This window comes from Balaenoptera borealis, assembly GCF_965194805.1.
Source record: "Balaenoptera borealis genome assembly, chromosome: 6".
Taxonomy (NCBI): Eukaryota; Metazoa; Chordata; class Mammalia; order Artiodactyla; family Balaenopteridae; genus Balaenoptera; species Balaenoptera borealis.
Genome location: NC_138863.1, coordinates 134,272,329 through 134,292,503, shown reverse-complemented (window position 1 = coordinate 134,292,503; position 20,175 = coordinate 134,272,329). Strand labels below are relative to the sequence as shown.

Here is a 20,175-nt window from a genome sequence, read left to right as displayed (position 1 = left end):
TCCCGGCCCCGCCCCCAAGAGTCCCGCCCTTTTGCCTCCGCTCCCGGGGCCCCGCCCCCAGAGCCGGGCCGGCGTGCTTTGCGTCCCGGCGCCGCCCCCAAGAGTCCATCCCTTTTGCCTCCGCCCTCGGAGCCCCGACCCCTGAACTGGCCGGTGCGCACGTGCTCGGCGTCCCGGGCTGCGGCGGAGGCGGAGGTGAGCGCGCGGAGCGGGCCGGGCCGACGTGCGGCTGCGGGCGGGCTCCCTCGGAGGTGTGTTCCAGCCGCGGGGCGTAGCCTAGGGGTTGGGCGTGGAGCGAGGGTCCTGCGGCCCCTTCTCGCCCGGCCGCCCGCAGGATGGGCGGCACCACCCCCCAGGCCTCTGTGGAGCGCGCGGCCTTGGCGCTGGTGGTCCTGGGGGCGTTGGGACCTTCGCCTGGCCCCTTTCTTTCCCGGCCTCAGTTTCCTCGTTGGCGAAGAGGCCCAAGTGATGTGACTCCTCTGCTGCCCCCTTGTTTGCAGCAATTAGTTTGCTAATTAAACATTTCTCGGACAGGAGGACAGTAAGCTTCAGCCAAAGTTAAATAATTGTGAATTTTTACTGAAATATATTCGGATGAAATAATAGGATGCCCCGAATGTGTTTCAAAATAAACCGGTTGGAGGGGAGTATGTGTGAGATTAGAGGCAAAGCAAGACTGGCCATGACTTGATAGATTGAAGTTGGTTTATGATATACTATTTTGTCCACCTTTCTGTGTGTTTGTAATTTATCATCAAAAATACTCTATAGTGAAAAATCTGCTGTGGACGCCTGTGTTCAAATACTGGACCTGTATTAGTCTGCTAGGGCTGCAGTGACAAGAACTGGGTGAGCGACGTGTCTTTCAAGGTGTCAGCAGGGCTCGTTTCCTCTGAGGCCTCTCCCACTGGCTTGTAGACGGTCACCTTCTGGCTCGTGTCCTCATGGTCCTTCCTCTGCGTCTGTGTCCTAGTGTCCTGTTCTCATGAGGGCACCAGTTATATTGGATTAGGGCCCATCCCAACGACCTAGTTTTAACTTAATTGCCTCTTTAACGATCCTATGTCTAAATACAGTCACATTCTGAGGTCCTGGGGGTTAGGGCTTCAGCATATGAATTTGGAGGGACACAATTCCGCCCACAGCACGGCCCCTTTACTAGTTTGGGATTTTGACCAATTAGCCTGTCTGTGCCTCGGTGTTCCCTGCTTTAAAAGAGGGACGATAGTAATAGTGAGTCACAGAGGTGTAAGGAGCCGGTCATTAAATAATGTCTGCAGAGCTCTCAGAAGTGTGTCGAGCATGTAGCAAGTACTGAGTGAGCGGAACGTGCTTCATGTGTCAGCCAGTGACCGTGCTCGGTAGGGGTGGGTGGTGGAGTGAGGGGATGGTTGCTTGGTGCTGTGTCTAGCCCAGGGCATCAAAGTTGTAATCACAGCCATTCCCTCAAGGGTGTCTGCTCCTTGCCGGGCACCGATTGTTGCGTGTGTGTTCACTGAGAGCACAGACACCCTCTGGTGGGCCGCTGTCACATGCCCATCTGACCCGTGGGGAAGGCGATGCAGAGACAGAGCTGGAGCCTGTGCTCTGACGACCGTGCGTGCGTATGGCTTCAGTTAAAGAGGATGTGGCCCTGGGGGTGTTCAGTCTGCAGGCAGACCCGGGGAGCTGTTGGCTCACTTCTCTTTCTCTTGGCCCAGGTTTACAGAGGTGGCAGCCCTCATGGCAGGTCCCCTGTGGCGGGCCACAGCCTTTGTGCAGAGACACAGGACGGCCCTGTTGGTGGGTTCCTGTGCAGGCCTGCTTGGGGCTCAGCTCTCGTACCACCTCTTCCCGGATCCTGTGGTCCCGTGGCTGTACCAGTACTGGCCTCAGGGCCAGCCAGCCCCCCTGTCTCCAGAGCTGCAGAGCCTGTTCCAGGAGGTGCAGCAGGACATCGGGGTCCCCTTGGGCCACCGCTTCGAGGCCTTCACCACCTTCACCTTCCAGCCTGTGAGCGCCGGCTTCCCGAGACTCCCTGCTGGGGCCGTGGTGGGCATCCCCGCCAGCTTCCTGGGTGGCCCAGTGACCAACGCTGACCGGCCTGTGGTCGTCCACGGGCAGCGAGTGGACTGGCAGAGCCCAGCGGGCGCCCGGCTGAGAGATGCCCTGACCCTGTCCCACGACGCCCAGAAGTTCGCCTTGGCCAGGGAGGTGGTGTACCTGGAGAGCGGGTCAGCCGCCCTGCAGGCCCTGCCGGCCCCCGCCTGCCTGGTGGGCACCTGGGCGCTGGGCGTGGGGGCCAAGCACGCCCTGGGGCTCTACGGAGGCCCCATGAACTTGCGGGCTGCTTTCAACTTGGTGGCGGCAGTGGCGGGCTTCGTGGCCTATGCGTTGTCCACGGACTCTCTCACTCACGCCCTGGAAGCCTGGCTGGACCGCCGCACGGCCTCACTGTCTGCAGCCTATGCCCGGGGCGGGGTGGAGTTCTACGAGAAGGTTCTGTCGGGCAACCTGGCCCTGCGCGGCCTCCTGGGCCGGCCCGGGGAGAAGCTGTACACGCCCAGCGGGAACGTGGTTCCCAGACACTGGTTCCGCATCAAACACCTGCCCTACACGGCCCGCCGCGACTCGGTGCTGCAGGCCTGGAGGGCGGCGCTCGGCCCCGGCAGCCCCTGAGGGCCTCCTGGCAGGGGCGGTTCCAGCTGGAGCAGGTACCACCCCGCCCTGGACTGGGAGGGGAGGGGGGAGGGGGTGTCAGCAGACCCGCCGGCTGCGGAGCTCAGCAGCCCAGATTGTCCCCCAGCCACCGCTTTTGAGCTCAGTGATCTCGGACACGTCCCTTTATGAATCTGAGCCTTGGTTTCCTGCACTGTAAAAGGGGGGTGATGTGGACTCCCCGGCGGGATCGCGGGGTTGCGTGGGGGCCATTACGGAAGGGCCTGCGGGTGTGCCATAAACAGGCGGAAGGCTGTCTTCTGGCTTTTTCCAGACGGCGTTGCGGGTCAGGCCGCACCTCACCGCCAGAGGTGTTTGCAGGAGGCGACGGCCTCTCACGGCAGGAGTCACCCCGTAGTTTGCCTGGTGGTCACATCCCGACCTCCTCCCCCTGTGGTAGAGATTAAAGGCTCTGAGAGGCCAAGATGAGGAGCCGCTGCGGGCCCAGGGCTGGGAGACGGAGCTCGCGGTGGGGCTGTGAGGGACGCGTACCCAGTGCAGGCGGCAGCTCGCAAAGGGCCGGGCGCCCCGCAGGCCTGGTGGTCGGGGCCCCAGGAGAGCCCCTGGGCCGGACGGGGAGAGAAGGTGTTGCTGGAACCCGGCGAGACCTCCTGGTAGGAGCTCTGGCCGAGGGAGGGGAAGGAACAGGCCTGCCAAGCCGAGACTATGGACGCCAGCGCACACAGCGGGCTTGGGGAGGAGAGGGCGGTGAGGGGAGATGGGGGGGGCGAGCTTGGCTCACCGGGCGGTGAGGAGAGCGGAGCGGGGCAGGTGGGCAGGCCTGGGGTGCCACTCGGGACCCAGCGGGGGCTGCGGCCTTGCCCGCTTGTCTGCCTCTAGCCCTCTGGTGGTGGATAAAGCAGACCCTACTTTTTTTTTTTTTTTTTTAACATCTTTATTGGAGTATAATTGCTTTACAATGGTGTGTTAGTTTCTGCTTTATAACAAAGTGAATCAGTTATACATACACATATGTCCCCTTATCTCTTCCCTCTTGCGTCTCCCTCCCTCCCACCCTCCCGATCCCACCCCTCTAGGTGGTCACAAAGCACCGAGCTGATCTCCCTGTGCTGTGCCGCTGCTTCCCACTAGCTATCTGTTTTACATTTGGTAGTGTATATATGTCCATGCCACTCTCTCACTTTGTCACAGCTTACCCTTCCCCCTCCCCCTGTCCTCAAGTCCATTCTCTAGTAGGTCTGCGTCTTTATTCCTGTCCTGCCCCTAGGTTCATATCCTTTTTTTTTTCTTTTTTAGATTCCATATATATGTGTTAGCATACGGTATTTGTTTTTCTCTTTCGGACTTACTTCACTCTGTATGACAGACTCTAGGTCCATCCACCTCACTACAAAATAACTCAATTTCGTTTCTTTTTATGGCTGAGTAATATTCCATTGTATATATGTGCCACATCTTCTTTATCCGTTCATCTGTCAGTGGACACTTAGGTTGCTTCCGTGTCCTGGCTATTGTAAATAGAGCTGCAGTGAACATTGTGGTACATGTTTCTTTGTGAATTATGGTTTTCTCAGGGTATATGCCCAGTAGTGGGATTGCTGGGTCATATGGTAATTCTAATTTTAGTTTTTTAAGGAACCTCCATACTGTTCTCCATAGTGACTGTATCAATTTACATTCCCACCAACAGGGCAAGAGGGTTCCCTTTTCTCCACACCCTCTCCAGCATTTATTGTTTGTAGATTTTTTGATGATGGCCATTCTGACTGCAGACCCCACTTTTGATCCTTGGGCAGGAGACCCCAGCAGGAAAGGTGAGGAGGGTAGTGATGAGCAAGCCAGGCTCACTTGGTCATTTATGTGTTCTTTTTTTTCTTTTTAATATTTATTTATTTATTTGGTTGCACCTGGTCTTAGTTGTGGCAGGTGGGCTCTTTAGTTGCAGCACGTGGGCTCCTTAGTTGTGGCATACAAACTCTTAGTTGCAGCATGCATGTGGGATCTAGTTCCCTGACCAGGGATCGAACCCGGGCCCCCTGCATTGGGAACGCAGAGCCCCATCCACTGTGCCACCAGGGAAATCCCTCGTGTGCTTTTTTTTAAAATTTATTTTATTGAAGTATAGTTGATTTACAATGTTGTGTTAATTTCTGCTGTACAGCAAAGTGACTCAGTTATACATATATACATTCTTTTTTTATATCCTTTTCTATGATGGTTTATCACAGGATATTGAATATAGTTCCCTGTGCTCTACAGTAGGACCTTGTTGTTTATCCATCCTATATGTTTGATAGTTTACATCTGCTAATCCCAAACTCCCAGCCCCTCCCCCTTGGCAACCACAAGTCTTTTCTCTATGTCTGTATGTTTCTGTTTTGTAAATAAGTTCACTTGTATCATTTTTTTAGACTCCACATATAAGTGATATCATATGGTATTTGTCTTTCTCTGTCTGACTTACTTCACTTAGTATGATATTCTCTAGGTCCATCCATGTTGCTGCAAATGGCATTATTTCATTCTTTTTTATGGCTGAGTGGTATTCCATTGTATATATGGACCACATCTTCTTTGTCCATTCCTCTGTCGATGGACATTTAGGTTTCTTCCATGTCTTGGTTACGGTGAATAGTGCTGCTGTGAATATTGGGGTGTATGTAATCTTTTCAAATCAGAATTTTCTCAGGGTATATGCCCGGGAGTGGGATTGCTGGATCATATGGTGACTCTTATTTTTAGTTTTTTGAGGAACCTCCATACTGCTCTCCACAGTGGCTGCACCAATTTACATTCCCACCAATAGTGTAGGAGGGTTCCCTTTTCTCCACACTCTCTCCAGCATTTGTTATTTGTAGACTTTTTAATGATGGCCATTCTGACCAGCATGAGGTGATACGTCATTGTAGTTTTTGATTTGCATTTCTCTAATAACGAACCACGATGGGCATCTTTTCAAGCCATTCATGTATTCTTTTTGTTGGTGGTTATGTTTTCCCTGGAAGAGTTGAATAATTCAGGCCTGGTGCCAGTGTAACTCGGGACAAAGGGATTAAGCCACACCCAGGAAGGGCACAAAGCCAGCCCGGGAGGCCCACTCGGAGGCCAGCAGTCCCTGCAGAAGACTGTGGATGGAGAGAGCAGGCGGGGGTCGCCTGATTCCTGCTGGGTCCTTGACCGTGGTATGGGCTCAGCACTCCGGCCCCATTCTGGGTGAGCTGGGGGTCCCCGCCCTGGGCCCCGGCAGACGGGTTTCTGAGGGCAGAGCACCCGCTCTCCCAGGGCCCCGGGCAGCACGGGGCCCCACCTGGCTGCTCTCAGTAACGCAGGAGCCGGGAGGCCGGCGTTTGTGCTGCTCCGTCCAGGTGGGAGGGTAAGGGGCCCCAGCGTGGGTGGGGCTGGGAGGCGACCCCCTGAGACGGCCTCTTAGTTGGCTCCGTCTACCCCAAGTCACCAACTTTGTCTCCGCTCCGGGGCTGTCCCCAGACCTCACACGCTTCCCGCGGCCCAGCCCCAAGCCTGGGCATCCCCGCATCCCTGCCATCCGGCTCAGGCCCGTCCCCTCCCAGGCAGAGCTCCCCCGCCGCAGCCCCGCAGGCAGCTGTTGCTGAGAACTTGCTCTGGGCTGGGCCTCCCCGCACCCACCCCTCCATCCCACCTCGCGTCGAAACCAGGGCCCGGCCTCGTGATGTCCCTGCCCAGCGGCTCCCGGCTCCATCCCTGCCTTCCCCAAGCGGTTCCTCACCGTTCCTGGCCGTTCCTGGCCGTTCCTGGGCTTCCTGGCCGTTCTCCCCACCTCTCCCAGCTCTTAGAAGCTCAGGTCTGACTGGGTTCTCTCCTGCTGAAAACCCTTTGCAGGCATCCCTTTGTTTTCGGCCAAAGCCGAGCCTCCAAGCCTGGGCGCGCTCTGTGGAATCCGGCCCTACAAGCCTGTGGGTTCCTCGACTGCCCTCCCCCTCCCCACATGGGCCTCCATCTGGACCCTCTCTGCTGGCCTGCCCTGTGTGGATTTTTAGGTGCTCCCTCTGCAGGAACCCTCAGGGACCGAGCCCAGCGCGCCCTGCACCTCTTCCTAGCCTCTGCTGCCCACGGTAATTAAGTAATTAAGGGGGCGTGGCTGAGCATCTCCTCTGCTGAAATGTACTGTCTGCAAGGGCAGCGTTGTGTGTCCCGTTGACAGCTCTGGACTGAGGCTCTCCGCGTTTTTGGATAAATGAACAAGGCTCCTAAGCTCCGACACACACGGGCCCGGCTCCTTAGGGTCTCTGAGCGATTAGAGTACGGCTGGCTGGACGCCCCGGGCAAGGCCATTATGAACCCTGTGACCCTGTCCTAGAGAGGCTTTAGGGGAGGCTGACCCCCCCAAAGTCTGTGATATTTTGCGCCCCTACAAGCAGTTCAGGGTTGATCCCAGAAAGGCTTTGCAGCTGGGCCAGGTGGCAGGAAGTTACCCTGTGAACGCTGCCCTGCATGTTTCCTTCTCAGGTGCCTGCTGCGGACCGTAGTCACCACCGCTCTGCGTGGGGCCCCAGAGAACGCTGTTCTAGTGTGCTACGTCCCACCCACGTTCGTGGTTCTCAGAGCTACATCAGCGCGCAGGCACTCCCCCCTTCCCCGACACGGTCAGAATACGGGGAAGGGAGTCCCAGGGTCCCGGTGCTGGCACTGGCCCTGCCCCTCCCTGACCCTAGCAGGCTCCACTGCCTCTGTCCCCACCAGCCAGTGTCCACGATGCAGGGCCGCGTGCAGTACGCCTGGAGCTGGGCGCATGCATGTGGGCTCCTGGTCTCCACGTGTGCACGTGCCAGAGGCTACGTCCCAGACGGGTGCGTGGTCCTCACCCCGTGCGACCTCCTGCCTGCTGCATCCCCGGAGCCACGTTCATGGGGCCTTTATTGGGCACCAGACACTGTGCTACGTTCTTAGAGGTATTTTTTTTAATTTACGCCCAAATTGGAACATGTAGTTGGTAACATCCTTTTGATTTTGCAGGCAAGCAAATAGCACAGAAAGGTGAAGAAATTTGCCCCAAATCTCAAAGCTTTGTAAGTGGCAGAACCAGGATTTGAAGCTGGCAGTCTGGCCCCAGATCCCTTTCTGAAAGCCCTGGACTTACACTGTCCTGTTGACCCTGAGGGCTCCATGGTGCAGACTTGCACTGTGGCCTCTCTAGCCTTTCTCCCCATGCCACTGAGAGGTGACTTTGCAGCCTCCCCTCTTTTATCAGGAAAAAATGGTCCCGAGCCGAGCCTTCTGGAACTTGCAGGGGAGACCCTTCCAGCTAGCTGAAGAGAGGGCTGCCGAGTCCGTCATGCTTAGGGCTGCGGTGGGGATGGGGCGCAGGGGAGGGCTGTTACAGAGCCTTAGGAGGCCCCAGCCGAGGAACAGGGGTGCTTAGGAGGTAGAGAACACAGGGGCCGCAGCCAGGGTGGGCTCGAGTCCTGGTCCTGCCGCTTTCGCTGAGTAACCCCGAGCAAGGGACTTCACACCTCTGGTCCTGAGTTTTCTGTCTGTACAATGTGGACATTAATGTGTATCGTGCAGCATTCTTCTGACAAGGAAAGTAAAACTTGCAAAATGTGAATCCCAGACAAGGTTTACAGTAAGCTTTAAAAGAAGATTGGTTCCTAAATGTTAGTGCTTGTAAGCGGTCCAGGTAGCAGGGTGTTCAGGTCTTGCAGTTGTGCCCAAATACCAGCAGTTTCTTGTGGCTGGAACCCTCCCAGGGAGCCCTCACCACCTCACACAGGGCTCCACTTCAAGCTCTCAGAGCCCCGGTGGGGGCAGGTCCCTACCTTGCCCTCAGCTGATGCCTTTTGGGAAATTATTCAGCAGCAGCTGAGAGCAAAGGACCCAAGGGGCCCTGGGGAGACAGCGAACTGGAGAAGAGGGCATTAAAATAGGAGATAGTGGGGTTTCTTTAATTGAAGTCCAGTTCATTTACAATGTTGTCTGAATTTGCGCTGTACAGCAAAGTGATTCCCTTTTTTATATATATACATTCTTTTTCATCTTCTTTTCCACTGTGGTTTATCACAGGATATTGAGTATAGTTCCCTGTGCTCTGCAGTAGGACCTTGTTGTTATCCATTCTCTGTGTAATAGTTTGCATCTGCTAACCCCAAACCCCCAGTCCAAGCTTCCCCCACCCCCTCCCCCTTGGCAAACACAAGTCTGTTTATGTCTGTGAGTCTGTTTCTGTTTCATAGATAAGTTCATTTGTATCATAGTTTAGATTCCACATATAAGTGATATCATATTTGTCTTTCTCTGTCTGACTTACTTCACTTAGTATGAGAATCTCTAGGTCCATCCATGTAGCTGCAAATGGCATTATTTCATTCTTTTTTATGGCTGAGTGGTATTCCATTGTATACATGCACCACATCTTCTTTATAAAATGGGAGATGGTCTTTTACACCTACTGTGCAGGTAATGTTTAAATCCTAGAACTTTCTGGATGAGTGAGGGTGTGGTAAAGTCGGTACAGCGTGTGCCCTTGGGGACACTGTAGGAAGCAGCCTGCAGGGTGGCCCCCAGTGGTCTCTGCTCCTGCTGTTCTCAGCCTGTGTCATCCTTTCCTCTTGCTCCTCTTGGTTCAAAACAACAGAATAAGGCAGGTGTGATTATGTTACAAAAGACTGTGGCTTCCGTCTTACTAGCAGACTGTTATCTTCTCAGATACGTGCTTTGATGAAGCGTCTTGCCGTGCTGGACAGGCCCACGTGGCACGGAAGTAAGGGCGGCCTCTGAGCCACAGCTGGCGGAGCAGTGAGGCCCTCAGTCCAGCAGCCCACAGGGAGCTGAATCCTGACGACAGCCGTGTGAGCTTGGAAGAAAATCCCTCCCCAGTCAGGTCTCAGATGAGACCCCAGCCTTGGCCGGCGCCTTCACTGCAGCCCGTGACACCCCGAAGCAGAGGACACAGCTAAGCTATGCCTGGATCCCCAACCCACAGAAGTACTGAGACGGTCTGGTGGGTTATATTAAGCCTTCGTTTTATGGTAATGTTTCATGCACAGTAGGTAACTGACGCACATGGTTAATTGACATGCTATGTTTAGGAAGCAATTTAGCAAAAGTTGACACGGCCACATGGGTAACTTCAAACCTAGAAATTCATTCTAGAGCCATCGTCCAGCAGAGACTAAATCAGATATGCCCAAAGATGTGCATAAGAGCACTACCTATAATATAAAAAAATAGGGATAATGGAAATACTGAAAAATAATGACTTAGGAAACTTTGGTATATTCATTTGTTGAATATTGTTCAGTCACTAAAAAGCATAGGTATGAAGACTATGGTAGAAACATGTAGAAATAGTCTAAATATCAAATGTTCTTAAAAATACGAAGTACAACATGCAAGAGGATTGCAATAATGTAAATATGGTAAGACCTGGAAGGAAATTCGCAAAATTTCTGAAATTCAAAACTTCATAAGAGAAAGTAATTCTGTAATGGTGGAATTTTGAATGACTTAATTTATTCATTAGTATATATATAAGGACTTACCCCTATAGATGTATTAATATAAATGTGTATGAAGGCTCCCCAAGAGGCGTCCAAGGACCCACCGCCTCTCTCTGCATCAAGGTGACAGATCCTGGCATCACTGCTTTTGGCCTATATCCTTGGGGTGTGGCCAAGCTTCTGCCTGTCAGTTACCATGGCGATCAGGAAATGTGCTGCTGAGATCTGCTGTGGGAGCAGAATTGACTGACAGTCCCAGCTGCTGTTTCTCTAGATCCACCACCACGCTTTCACTGAGGCCGTGCCTCTCGCGGGCTGCTTTCAGGCAGGGGTTGATCCTGGTGCAGTACTCACGCAAGCCCATTCTGATGAACTGTGGGACTCCTCCAGTGGTGGGCTGTGGCTCAAGGACACCCCAGTGGCCTGGGCAGATCTTTCTTAGAACTGCTCTGAGGTCTGAGACCCTTCTACCCAGGCCTCCTTCCTTCCCCGCCTCCTTCACAGATGTCAGCCCTGCTTTGTGGTTTGACGGCTCTCCCCACAATTCTGTTCCACCCCACTCTGTCCTCACAGGCATGTCCCCCAGCACACCTCTTACTCAGGTAATCCCGTCTCGGTGTCTCTTTCCCAGAGGGTCTGAACTAACAGTTAACCCCTCCCTCAGTCGGGTGCTCTGTGAGGCCCGGGGGGCGCACCCTGCCCTGTCTGCCCCTGGGTTCGCAGACCTGCAGAAGTAAACCTGCAGTGACAACACGGTGCAGTGAAGGTTAGTGTGGAAGCACAGGGGAGGGTGCCTAACTCAGCCTGGGCTGGAAGTGGCCAGAAAGTACTCCCCAGAGGAGGGGCCCCTGTTGGCTGAAACCCTCAGTGTGAGTCGAAAGAACCCAATGCTGATAGTAAATATTAAATATGTATGTAACACGGATGTGCCAAACCCTTTACGTGTGTTCACGTAATCCCTGCAACAGTCCTCTTCTCTCCATTTTACAGATGGGGAGATCCAGGCATAGACAGGTGAAGCGGTTTTCCTCCAGCCAGTGCTAGACTTGGGGTCCGAGCCCAGGTGGTCTGGCCCTAGAGGTTGTGCTCTTAGCCACTGGACCATGTTAGCCAGAGACAGGCTATGGGAATAGCTTGTACAAAAGCTAGAAACGAGACAGTTTGTGTGGTTTTTGTGTCAGCCAGGGCCCAACTGGGAGACTGAAAGCCCACAGTAATTTGAACAGGAAAGCTTAATATGAAGAATTATTATTGTTGACAGTGGGTTGAGGGGCCCAGGCAGGAGCAGAGAGACCAGTTTGGGGGGAGGGGGCACTGCGATACCAGAGGAGACATGAGGCTGCCCTGAACTTGGCAGTGGAGATGGAAAAAGGCAAGACTCAGACTACATTCAAGAGGCAGTATGGGTGAAATTCGGTGATAGACTGGGTCTGGAGGTGTGGCAGAGGAAGGTCAGAGGTCAAGGGTCAGGAATGTCTCCTGGGTTCCGGGTTGATAGCTGGGTGACTGGGGTCTGCCCTTCCTTCTCTCTGCTGCAGAGCTCACAAACACTGGATCCCATTCTCTTCCTGTCTCCTGGACATCCCTCCTTCCTTATTGATTATGCCTCCTTGGAAATGCAGTTTTGTTGTTAATGATGATGGTGATGATGATGGTGGTGGTGATGATGATGGTGTTGGTGATGATGATGGTGATGATGGTGGTGATGGTGATGATGGTGGTGGTGACGATGATGATGGTGACGGTGATGGTGGTGACGATGGTGGTGATGATGATGGTGATGATGATGGTGGTGATGTTGATGGTGGTGATGATGATGGTGGTGATGATAATGGTGATGATGATGGTGATGATGATGATGGAGATGATGATGGTGGTGATGATGATGATGGTGATGATGATGGAGATGATGATGGTGGTGATGATGGTGATGATGATGATGGAGATGATGATGGTGGTGATGATGGTGATGATGATGGAGATGATGATGGTGGTGATGATGGTGATGATGATGATGGAGATGATGATGGTGGTGATGATGATGATGGTGGTGGTGATGATGGTAATGATGATGGTGGTGATGATGATGGTGATGATGGTGGTGGTGATGATGGTGGTGATGATGATGGTGATGATGATGGTGATATGATGGTGATGGTGATGATAGTGATGATGATGGTGATGGTGATTGAAGCCTTTCAATGCACTGGGAGCTTGAGAGTTCCCAGATTGAGGCAGCACCCACAGATTGTTCAGAGCAAAGGCCAATGGGGGTGAGTAGCTGTGCCCACAGGCTTGATCCTGCCAATCCAGCAGGCCTGGGGGACACAAGCTTATCTTTTGCAGCTCCTGGGGCCACCTGGACTCAAAACCATCCTGACTCTGGGCTTCTTCCAGTCCCACCCCCGTAGAGCCTTTGTTCCCCAGAGGGCCCTCTACAAGTCAGAGGTGAACGGCATCAGTGGATCGACTCATGCTGTCACCCACCTGCACATACCCCTCCCCTGACCTGCTGCAGAGACAGTTGCCCCTGCTGGGCACTGCCGGCCTTGTCAAGGGCTGGAGGGCGCTCAGCCGGGGCCAGAGCCTACATGGAGGGAGGGGGGGGGGCGGGCATCCACACACTGCACAGACAGCAATATCATTGCTTTATAGTCAGACCCTCTGCATTGATAGACTTTACTGCTGTCACCAAACAAGACCAACCCGAGTCTGATACCTTGACGCTGACCCCTTGACTGGCTAGTTCAACACAGACATTTCCAGCGTGACTGTAATTATGCTCTCACGCGGCACAGTCCGGTGGGCGCTCTGTATCTGCTTTCTGGCTTGGTTTTCCAAGCGCTCAAATCAGTATCAGTTTTAAATTTTCCCTAACATTATCCACACGTGGATCCTAGGCCCTTTCCCCAGCCGAGGGCCTCCCTCACTTTCCTGGGGCGCTGAGCTTGCGTGCCCTGAGCTGGTCCCCTTCAGAGCTGAGCAGGCCGCCTGGAGGCCCCTTCTGCTTTCCACTGCTTGTGCGCAGCCCTGCGGCCTGAAATATGTCTTTGTCGATGCGCTTAGGTAAGAAAACACGGGAATCAGGGTCCTGGGAGACGGGGGTCGACTGGGGGGCCCTCGGCCAGGGGCTGACTCTGCAGGTGCATCTCCAGGAAGCCTTTGGCCTGGGGACCAGCCCAGAACCTGGTTGTGCAGCTCACTACCCCGGGCACATTACTTACCTTCTCTGTACCTCGGTTTCCCGTCTGTAAATGGGAATAATGGCAACGCCCATCTCCTGGAGTTGTTTTAAGAGGTTAATAAGTTGATACTTGTAGAGCGCTTCGAACAGTGCCTGGCACAGAGTTAAAGCTGAGGAAGCGGAGGGTCACTTGTATTCCCCGAGACGCGGTTTCCGCGTGGCGCCTTTGGAAACGTCTCCGGTGTTGTGATGGGGGTCGGGCTGGCAGTACTGCCCTGCACGGTGCTCTCACCCGCCGGCAGAGCCTCATTCATGTGTCTGACGCCTCCACCAGCCCCGGGCCTCTCGAGGGGCAGCCACCGGGCCACCCCAGCCTTTATTCCCAGGACCTGACACCGTCTTCGGGGTTCAGGAAGTGTCGGCCGAATCCAGGACTGAGTCGTGACTGGCGGGAAGGCCTGCGACAGACGGGCAGACAGACCCCAGCGGTGCTGGCCTGTGAGGGTCGGCTCAGCCCGCGTTTCTCAGGGGTGCACGGGGGAGAGGCTGCTGAGCAAGGCGTCTAGACCCCAGTCTTGTCCCCTCTGGATAAGGCACCTCCAAAGCGGCCCCAGTGCCTTGTGACGCGGCTGCCAGCGGCAGCTGGAGGCTTCCTCGGCATCAGCCCGCAGGTCTGGACCGCTGACTGCTCTGTGCGGGCCCCTGCGGAGGAAGCTTGTCAGACGCCCCGGGCGGCAGAGGGGCACATCTCAGAGCCCCGGTGGGAATCAGGCCGCAGCCGCCCCGCCCCGCCCCCCCCCCGCCCGCCCCTCCTGCAGACCCAGCGCTTCCCCGCCTCCAGCTCCTGTACAGCCCGCTTTGGATCTGGGCCCTAAGGCTCTCCCGCAGGCCAAGGGAGCGTCGGCAGCCTAAGCCTGCGGGCTTGCGTGCACACGAACAGATTTTGCTTTGCCTCCTGATAAGGTCTCCAGTTGAGCCAAGGTATCAGAGGCTACGTTAACCTGAGGAAGGCCGGGGAAAGGTGGAGGCAAGAAGCCCAGGGACGGCTGAGGCAGCCCGGCAGGCAGGAGGCCTGTGAGACCACGAGGCCCACGGCCCCCCCGCCCCTGCCTGGGCTGACGCTGGGCCGGCCCCCCGCAAAGCTGGCAGAGCCCCCTGGCTTCCCCAGGGCCTGGCGGGGAGTCGTCCCCTAGGCCTGCCCTGTCCAGTCCCCCGTGGAGCTCCCTCCGCAGACCAGTATCACCCCCGCACGTAGGAAGCAGCAGCTCCACTCCGGCTGTTTCCTCACATTATCTACTTAAATGACCGCAACCCCTTAAAGAGATGCAGGATTATGCCTCTGGTCCAGTTGGGAAGCAGCGGCTCAGAGAAGCTAGGTAACTTGCCCATGGACACACAGCTGTTGCTGGTGCGGCCAAGACGGGCCCCCTGGAGCCCTGACGTGATGCCTGTGCTGTTGCCTCTGTCAAGGCTGCAGCCTCACCGGGGAAGCAGGGATCACCCTGGGTTTCCACAGCTGGGACAGCAGCACCCTTTTGTGAAGCAGCAAAGCCTCCTGCAGACCCCAGGGAGCCCCAACCCCTCCTGGGACATCCGTGGTGAACAGATTTGGAGCGGTAGCGTGGGGGCACCCAGGAGCCCCGACTGGAGCATGTCAGTCGCCAGGTCACTGCTGTGTCCTCTGGGGACGTGACGCTGGCCTGAGGTCTCCCTTTGAAACCACCAGTCCCCCTGAAACCGGGTTCCCCTGCCGAGCTTGTGAGCAGTCTCTCAGTCCCGGACCTCATTCCCTTGCTCGTCTCCTCTGACCTCAATCCTGTGCTCACTGAACACCGAGCAGCCAGAGTCAGATGAGGGCAGTTGCTGTTGTCTGCAGTGTGATAACATCGTTAGTGAACTCAAATTGCTGGCGTAGACCTCACCGCTGATGGACACACGCAGGGTGTCTCCAGCACAAGATGAGCTCACACACCCGTCACTGCTGGGAGTGGGTTGTGCTGTGTGCATTTGTGTAACGCTGTGGCCAAGGTGCTGTCCCCACCTGCTCCCTCCCCCTTTGAGGGCGGCTGTGAGCCATGAGGGGTCGCTTCCCTGGGAAAGCATCTGACAGCCAGGGGTCTCCATCCCCCCTTTACCCAACCCGTGTGGCTTTACAGCCCAGATTTGGGGGTTACCTCTCACCCCTGAATTAGGTCCTCCTTCCTGCCGCTAGACCACACGGAAGAGCCCGACTACAAGAGTCACACTCTCTCGGCTTAGACAGGTCACGTCACTGGGGGTGTGAGGGGCTCATGAGTAGGAGGTGAGGCTTCTGCTGACCGGAAGAAGCCCTGCAAATCCTGCAAATTCTTGCCGCTCGGACCCTCACAGCCTGGTGTCAACCGATGCCGCAGAGCCTTTCTGAAAACAAACGTCAAGAAATGATTGTGCAAGACAGAGCCACTAGAAATGCCTCGTTTATGGGTGTGTGAGAAGGTCTTTGTGTCTTTCTTCTTTTTTTCCTATTGGAAGAGCGTAAGCTCAACTAAGGTGACAGCCCTGGAATGCGAACAGAACCGGCCGGGTCCCCCCCACCCCCCGCCCTTCACACCCGGCTCTGAAACGCTGAAAGCAGACTTCAGGGGCTGTCTTCCTGCTCTCGGTTCGAGCACCACCCCCGCCCCGTTCCCATGGCAGCCTGGCACGTCCCACCGCACTCTTCACACCGCACCCCGTCTGGTCCCTTGTCAGTCTGTCCCAACTGGGCTGTGAACACCCGGCGCCTGGCGGGCGGGGCGTGCCTCCTGCCTCTCGGCCACCTGGCTGAGCACCCGGCAGGCTCTAGGTGGGAGTGGGGGGTGGGCAAGAGCGGAGAGGCCGGAGGAAGCCCCACGAGGGGAGGACTCCCTGTGGGCCTGAGGGCCAGCGCACCCCAAAGCATTTACTGAGCACCCCTGGGTACCGTCGCAGTGCGTGGCTCTGGGGAAGAGTCCAGGTTCGTAAGATGCGGTCATCAGCTTACAAACACTTTCACGTGTTTTGAACTTCACACACTCATGCGTGAGTTGTACACAGTCAGCCTGTTTACCCGAGAAGAGAGTGGTTCTGCAGGGTTCACGTGAGGTGTAACAGAAGGGGCAGTGGCCTTGGGCCACGCAGCCTCTTTTGAGTCCCCAGCCAGCCTCGGACCTGGCGGAGCTTCATTGCCGTGGTTTATGGGGGTGGGAGCTCTGCCACCGCACCCTTCTCACGGTGCCCCAGGCTGGCCCGGGACCTAGGGCTTCAGGACTTGCCAGACGAGACGTGCACGGGCGCCCTGAGCCTGAGGGCTGGCTCAGGCCTGCATCACCTCACCCCCAGGTCCACAGAGCACCCCCCAGGGCCCAGCCGAGGAGGCAGGCAGCGAGTAAGTGCAGGAGCCGGGCAGCCTGGATGGGGCGTGTCTGGAAATCCCAGGGCCCAGAGGCGAGATCTGACCCGAGGGGCTGTGCCCTGGGAGCTGGGGCTGGGTGGACAGCGGCCGAGTTTGTTGCTGAGAGCCCTGTATGTCCCAGGACTGACCCGGGGAACCGTCAGTTGCCAGTATTGTCACCCGCCTCACGGTGACCACAGGGGCAGCCTGACCCTCCATCCATCAGCACACAATTCTCTATCCCTGACTATGCACCAGGCTGTGTTCTAGGCCCTGCAACCATGGCGATGGAGAAACATCCCTGCCTTTATATTCCCATGAGGGGCACAGACAGTAAACAAGGAATAAGTCATCGTGGAGCACGTGAGACAACACTCAGGGCTGCTGTGGGACAAGGAGGCAGAGATGCTGGCTCGGGGGACAAGAGTGGCCGAGAGAGGCCCACACGGAGGAGGGGACCTTGGGGCAGAGCTGAACGGAGTGAGGGAGCCAAGTGGACACGGTGGGTGGGGGGCATCCCCGGCAGAGGGAAGGGCAGGGGCCAAGGCCCTGGGGCAGGAGCGAGCCTGGCACATCTGGGGTAGCAGCAGGGGCAGGAGATGACACAAGAGCCGAGGGGGAAGGGGAGCTCAGCCTCCCCGGGGCGCCTTCGTTTCTCTTCACTCTGCGGTTGGAATCAGCTGTCTCTGTGGCCAGGGAAGCAGCCTGCCTGGACAAAACTCACGGTTGCCTGTGGCCTGAAGTGGTCACCTGCAGGCTGGTGCTGAGCGCCCGGCCCACCTTGGGGACATCCAAAGACGCGGCCCCCAGGGGTGCCCGTCTCACCCAGCTTGCCCTTGAACAGAACTGCCGCAAACCAGGGAGACCACAGGTTTGGAGGGATGGAGGGCTTCCGCCCCTGCTCTGTCCGCCGCCTGCCTTGGTCACCCAGCTCCATGTAACCCCGGGCTGTCTTCCTCACCTGCAGGCGTTCCTCTGCAGCCTTCAGGCCTGCTCTCCGTCCCCTGTCTGTGCGCTACAGCCCCTCCCCTTCCTGCCAGCCTGGGGGCTCCTCTGCGGGCGGCCTCCCGGTCTCTCTCCTTCTCCTGAGGTGCCCGTTTCATCCCCTTGTACGCAAGCACCTGGCGTTGCTGCCGCTGCAGGAGAAGATCTCTAGAAATTCTGGTTGAACAGCAGGGAAAAGAAGCTGGCTGTTGGCTCGCTGGTTCTGGTGACCGGACCTCAGGGTGGACGGAACCGGGAGATGGGGACACAGGCCATGGAAGGAGGGCGGGGACAGGAGGGGGCCGTGCAGGAGTCTGCGGGCTTCCGAGGTGACGCATCCCTGAGTCTGCAGCTTCCTTGTGCTGGGCTGGGAGCCTGGGGGTCCCGCGGTGCTGGCCGAGGCATCCCCAGACACTCAAACCAGGCTTGTCCACCTGGCGGGCATGCACGTCTGCATCTGCCAGCAAGTAGCCTGTGGCCCCTGGTCATCTGTGCTCACTTATCCTCGCAGCAACACACAATGCGGAATTCTGATCTTTGCTTTGCAGATGAGGAAACGAGATTTCTCGGAGGTTACATGCCGGCCCACGTCACACCCGCCGTGGAGCCACGGCTCTTGGGGCAATGTCAGCTGCAAAGACCAGAATTTCTTCTGGCTCCCCTCCCGGACTCAGTGTGATCTTGGCTGGCCTCGGCCTGCAGCGGCTTGAAGCAGGGTTTCGGTTTGCGGCCAGAGATTGAGGTTGGGTCGTGGAGGTGAGAGCACCGAATCCAAGCCGCTGGACCAGTGGTCAGTGACGAGGGCCTGGCCCTTCGGATTTGCAGAAAAGAATTGCCACAACGGCAGAAGGTAGAGAAACAGAGTGTTTATTAGGAGAAAAGAGTACAGTATGTGTGGATAGACACACAGGTGGGCTCAGAGAGAGTCGCGCCCTCGTGGTGGTTGGAATCACTTTTATGGGGCATTTCTTCTGGGTTTCCTCTGGCCAGTCATCTCGCTCTGCCTGCCTCCATGTCCGTATTTGTTTATCTCGGGGTCCTGCCCTGTGCGTGCACATGTCTCAGCCAAGGTGGATTCCACCGCAGAGGCCTATGGGGAGTTGCCGTCACCTACTGCGGGGCGGTGCCCCTCCCTTTTTGACCTCCAAGGAGCTTCCTAGCCGGGAATGTCTCCTTGACTTCGAGAATGAGAAATATGTGGTCTCTTATCTTCTCTGGGGCAGGGCCCAGCCTCCTCTCTCGATTGTCCTGCTTTTCTCGTCTTGGAGTATCGGTCCACAGGGAACGAATCTCCAATTGCTTACCCTGGGGGGGCCCGTTTACCTCCTGCCTCAAGTGGTCAGACCTGGCCCCACGCGAGACTGAAGCCCATGTTCAAGGTCTCACCGAACGTAGGGCCCCAGCTCCCGGCAGATCTCTCTCCCTGTGCTCTTCTCTCTGCCGCTCACCATCTCGGTCTCTCTCTTTCATGAGTGGATTCACTCCTTGCTCTTCCTGGTCGTCTGAAGATGGCTCCTGACAGCAGGCATGGCCCCCGCAGCTCAGAGCTCTAGGAGGGCAAGTCCCCTCTGCAGCCCCGACCCCCACAGGAGGGGTGAGGACGGGCAAGGCCAGCCCGAGGGCAGGGACGCGGGGGGCAGGCCTTAGGAAACAGAGAGGCTTTCTCTTCCACCCCCTCCTTTACTCTCCTTCCGTTCTTCTCCCCATTTAGCCACTGTGCCCCGGCCCTCTGGAAAGACAGCCAGATATACAGAGCAGAAAGCAGAATAAAAGCAGTCGCTTCCTCCCAGACCATTAGGGGAAGAGAGTCACTGGGAGCGGACGAAAGATCTGGGAGGAAACCACCAGGGAGTGAGAGCTGATTCCCTTCGGGAGGAACTGGAGCAGAGGTGAGAGGCGGACCTTGGGCCCTGGGGTGTGGCAGGACCAGGTCGGGCGGTGGGATGTGAGAGCAGAATGGACCTGGCCCTCATCAACCTGCGAGGCACTGGGTGTGGGGAGGGAAGAAGTTGAAAAGAGCTGAGCTTTTTCTTTTCCTTAGCTGTCCTTTCAGAAAACCGGGTGCCCCTGTGAAGTGATGGAGCCACAGACGGATTCCCGGGAATCCAGAGGTAACCAGCGAAGGAGTCCGCTAGCGGGAACGTGGGCCCTCGCGGTGGGGACTCCCTGGGTGCTGCCTGCAAGGACAGATGACTACGAGGCGGCCTGGTGGCCGCACACCACCTGTCTTGGCTTCATGAGCATTCCCTCTTCCCTCTACCCGCCTCGAGGACGTAACCCCAAGGAGAGGACAGACAGAAACCCTGAAATGATTGAAATCAAGTTACCACAAATACTTGGTGAAATTGGAGTTCAAAAAGAGAGCAAAATAAATTTACTTTTCTTGACCTGGGTAGAGACAAGCAAAAACACCACAGGGAAAAGGGGCATAGATTACACTGGGGTGTTGGGGGTATGTGGTCATGGAAGGCTTCCTGGAGGAG

At 56.3% G+C, this 20,175-nt stretch overlaps 1 protein-coding gene across 8 annotated transcripts; it reads left to right on the top strand.

Moving 5' to 3' along the window:
• Nucleotides 1-88: 88 nt before the first annotated feature.
• TMEM177 (transmembrane protein 177) lies at nt 89-20,079 on the top strand. 8 transcript variants are annotated; one of them, XM_082395890.1, is made up of 6 exons: nt 89-195; nt 1,701-2,693; nt 9,340-9,634; nt 18,241-18,448; nt 19,404-19,581; nt 19,734-20,079. In XM_082395890.1, exon 2 carries the CDS (start codon nt 1,723-1,725, stop codon nt 2,656-2,658), a length of 936 nt encoding a protein of 311 aa, XP_082252016.1. In that variant the 5' UTR covers nt 89-195; nt 1,701-1,722; the 3' UTR covers nt 2,659-2,693; nt 9,340-9,634; nt 18,241-18,448; nt 19,404-19,581; nt 19,734-20,079. The 8 variants fall into 8 exon arrangements, with proteins under 8 accessions (XP_082252016.1, XP_082252017.1, XP_082252020.1 ...); XM_082395891.1 differs by having other exon boundaries at nt 9,340-9,662; nt 19,746-20,079; XM_082395895.1 differs by having other exon boundaries at nt 90-251; nt 9,340-9,662.
• The last annotated feature ends 96 nt before the right edge of the window (nt 20,080-20,175 follow it).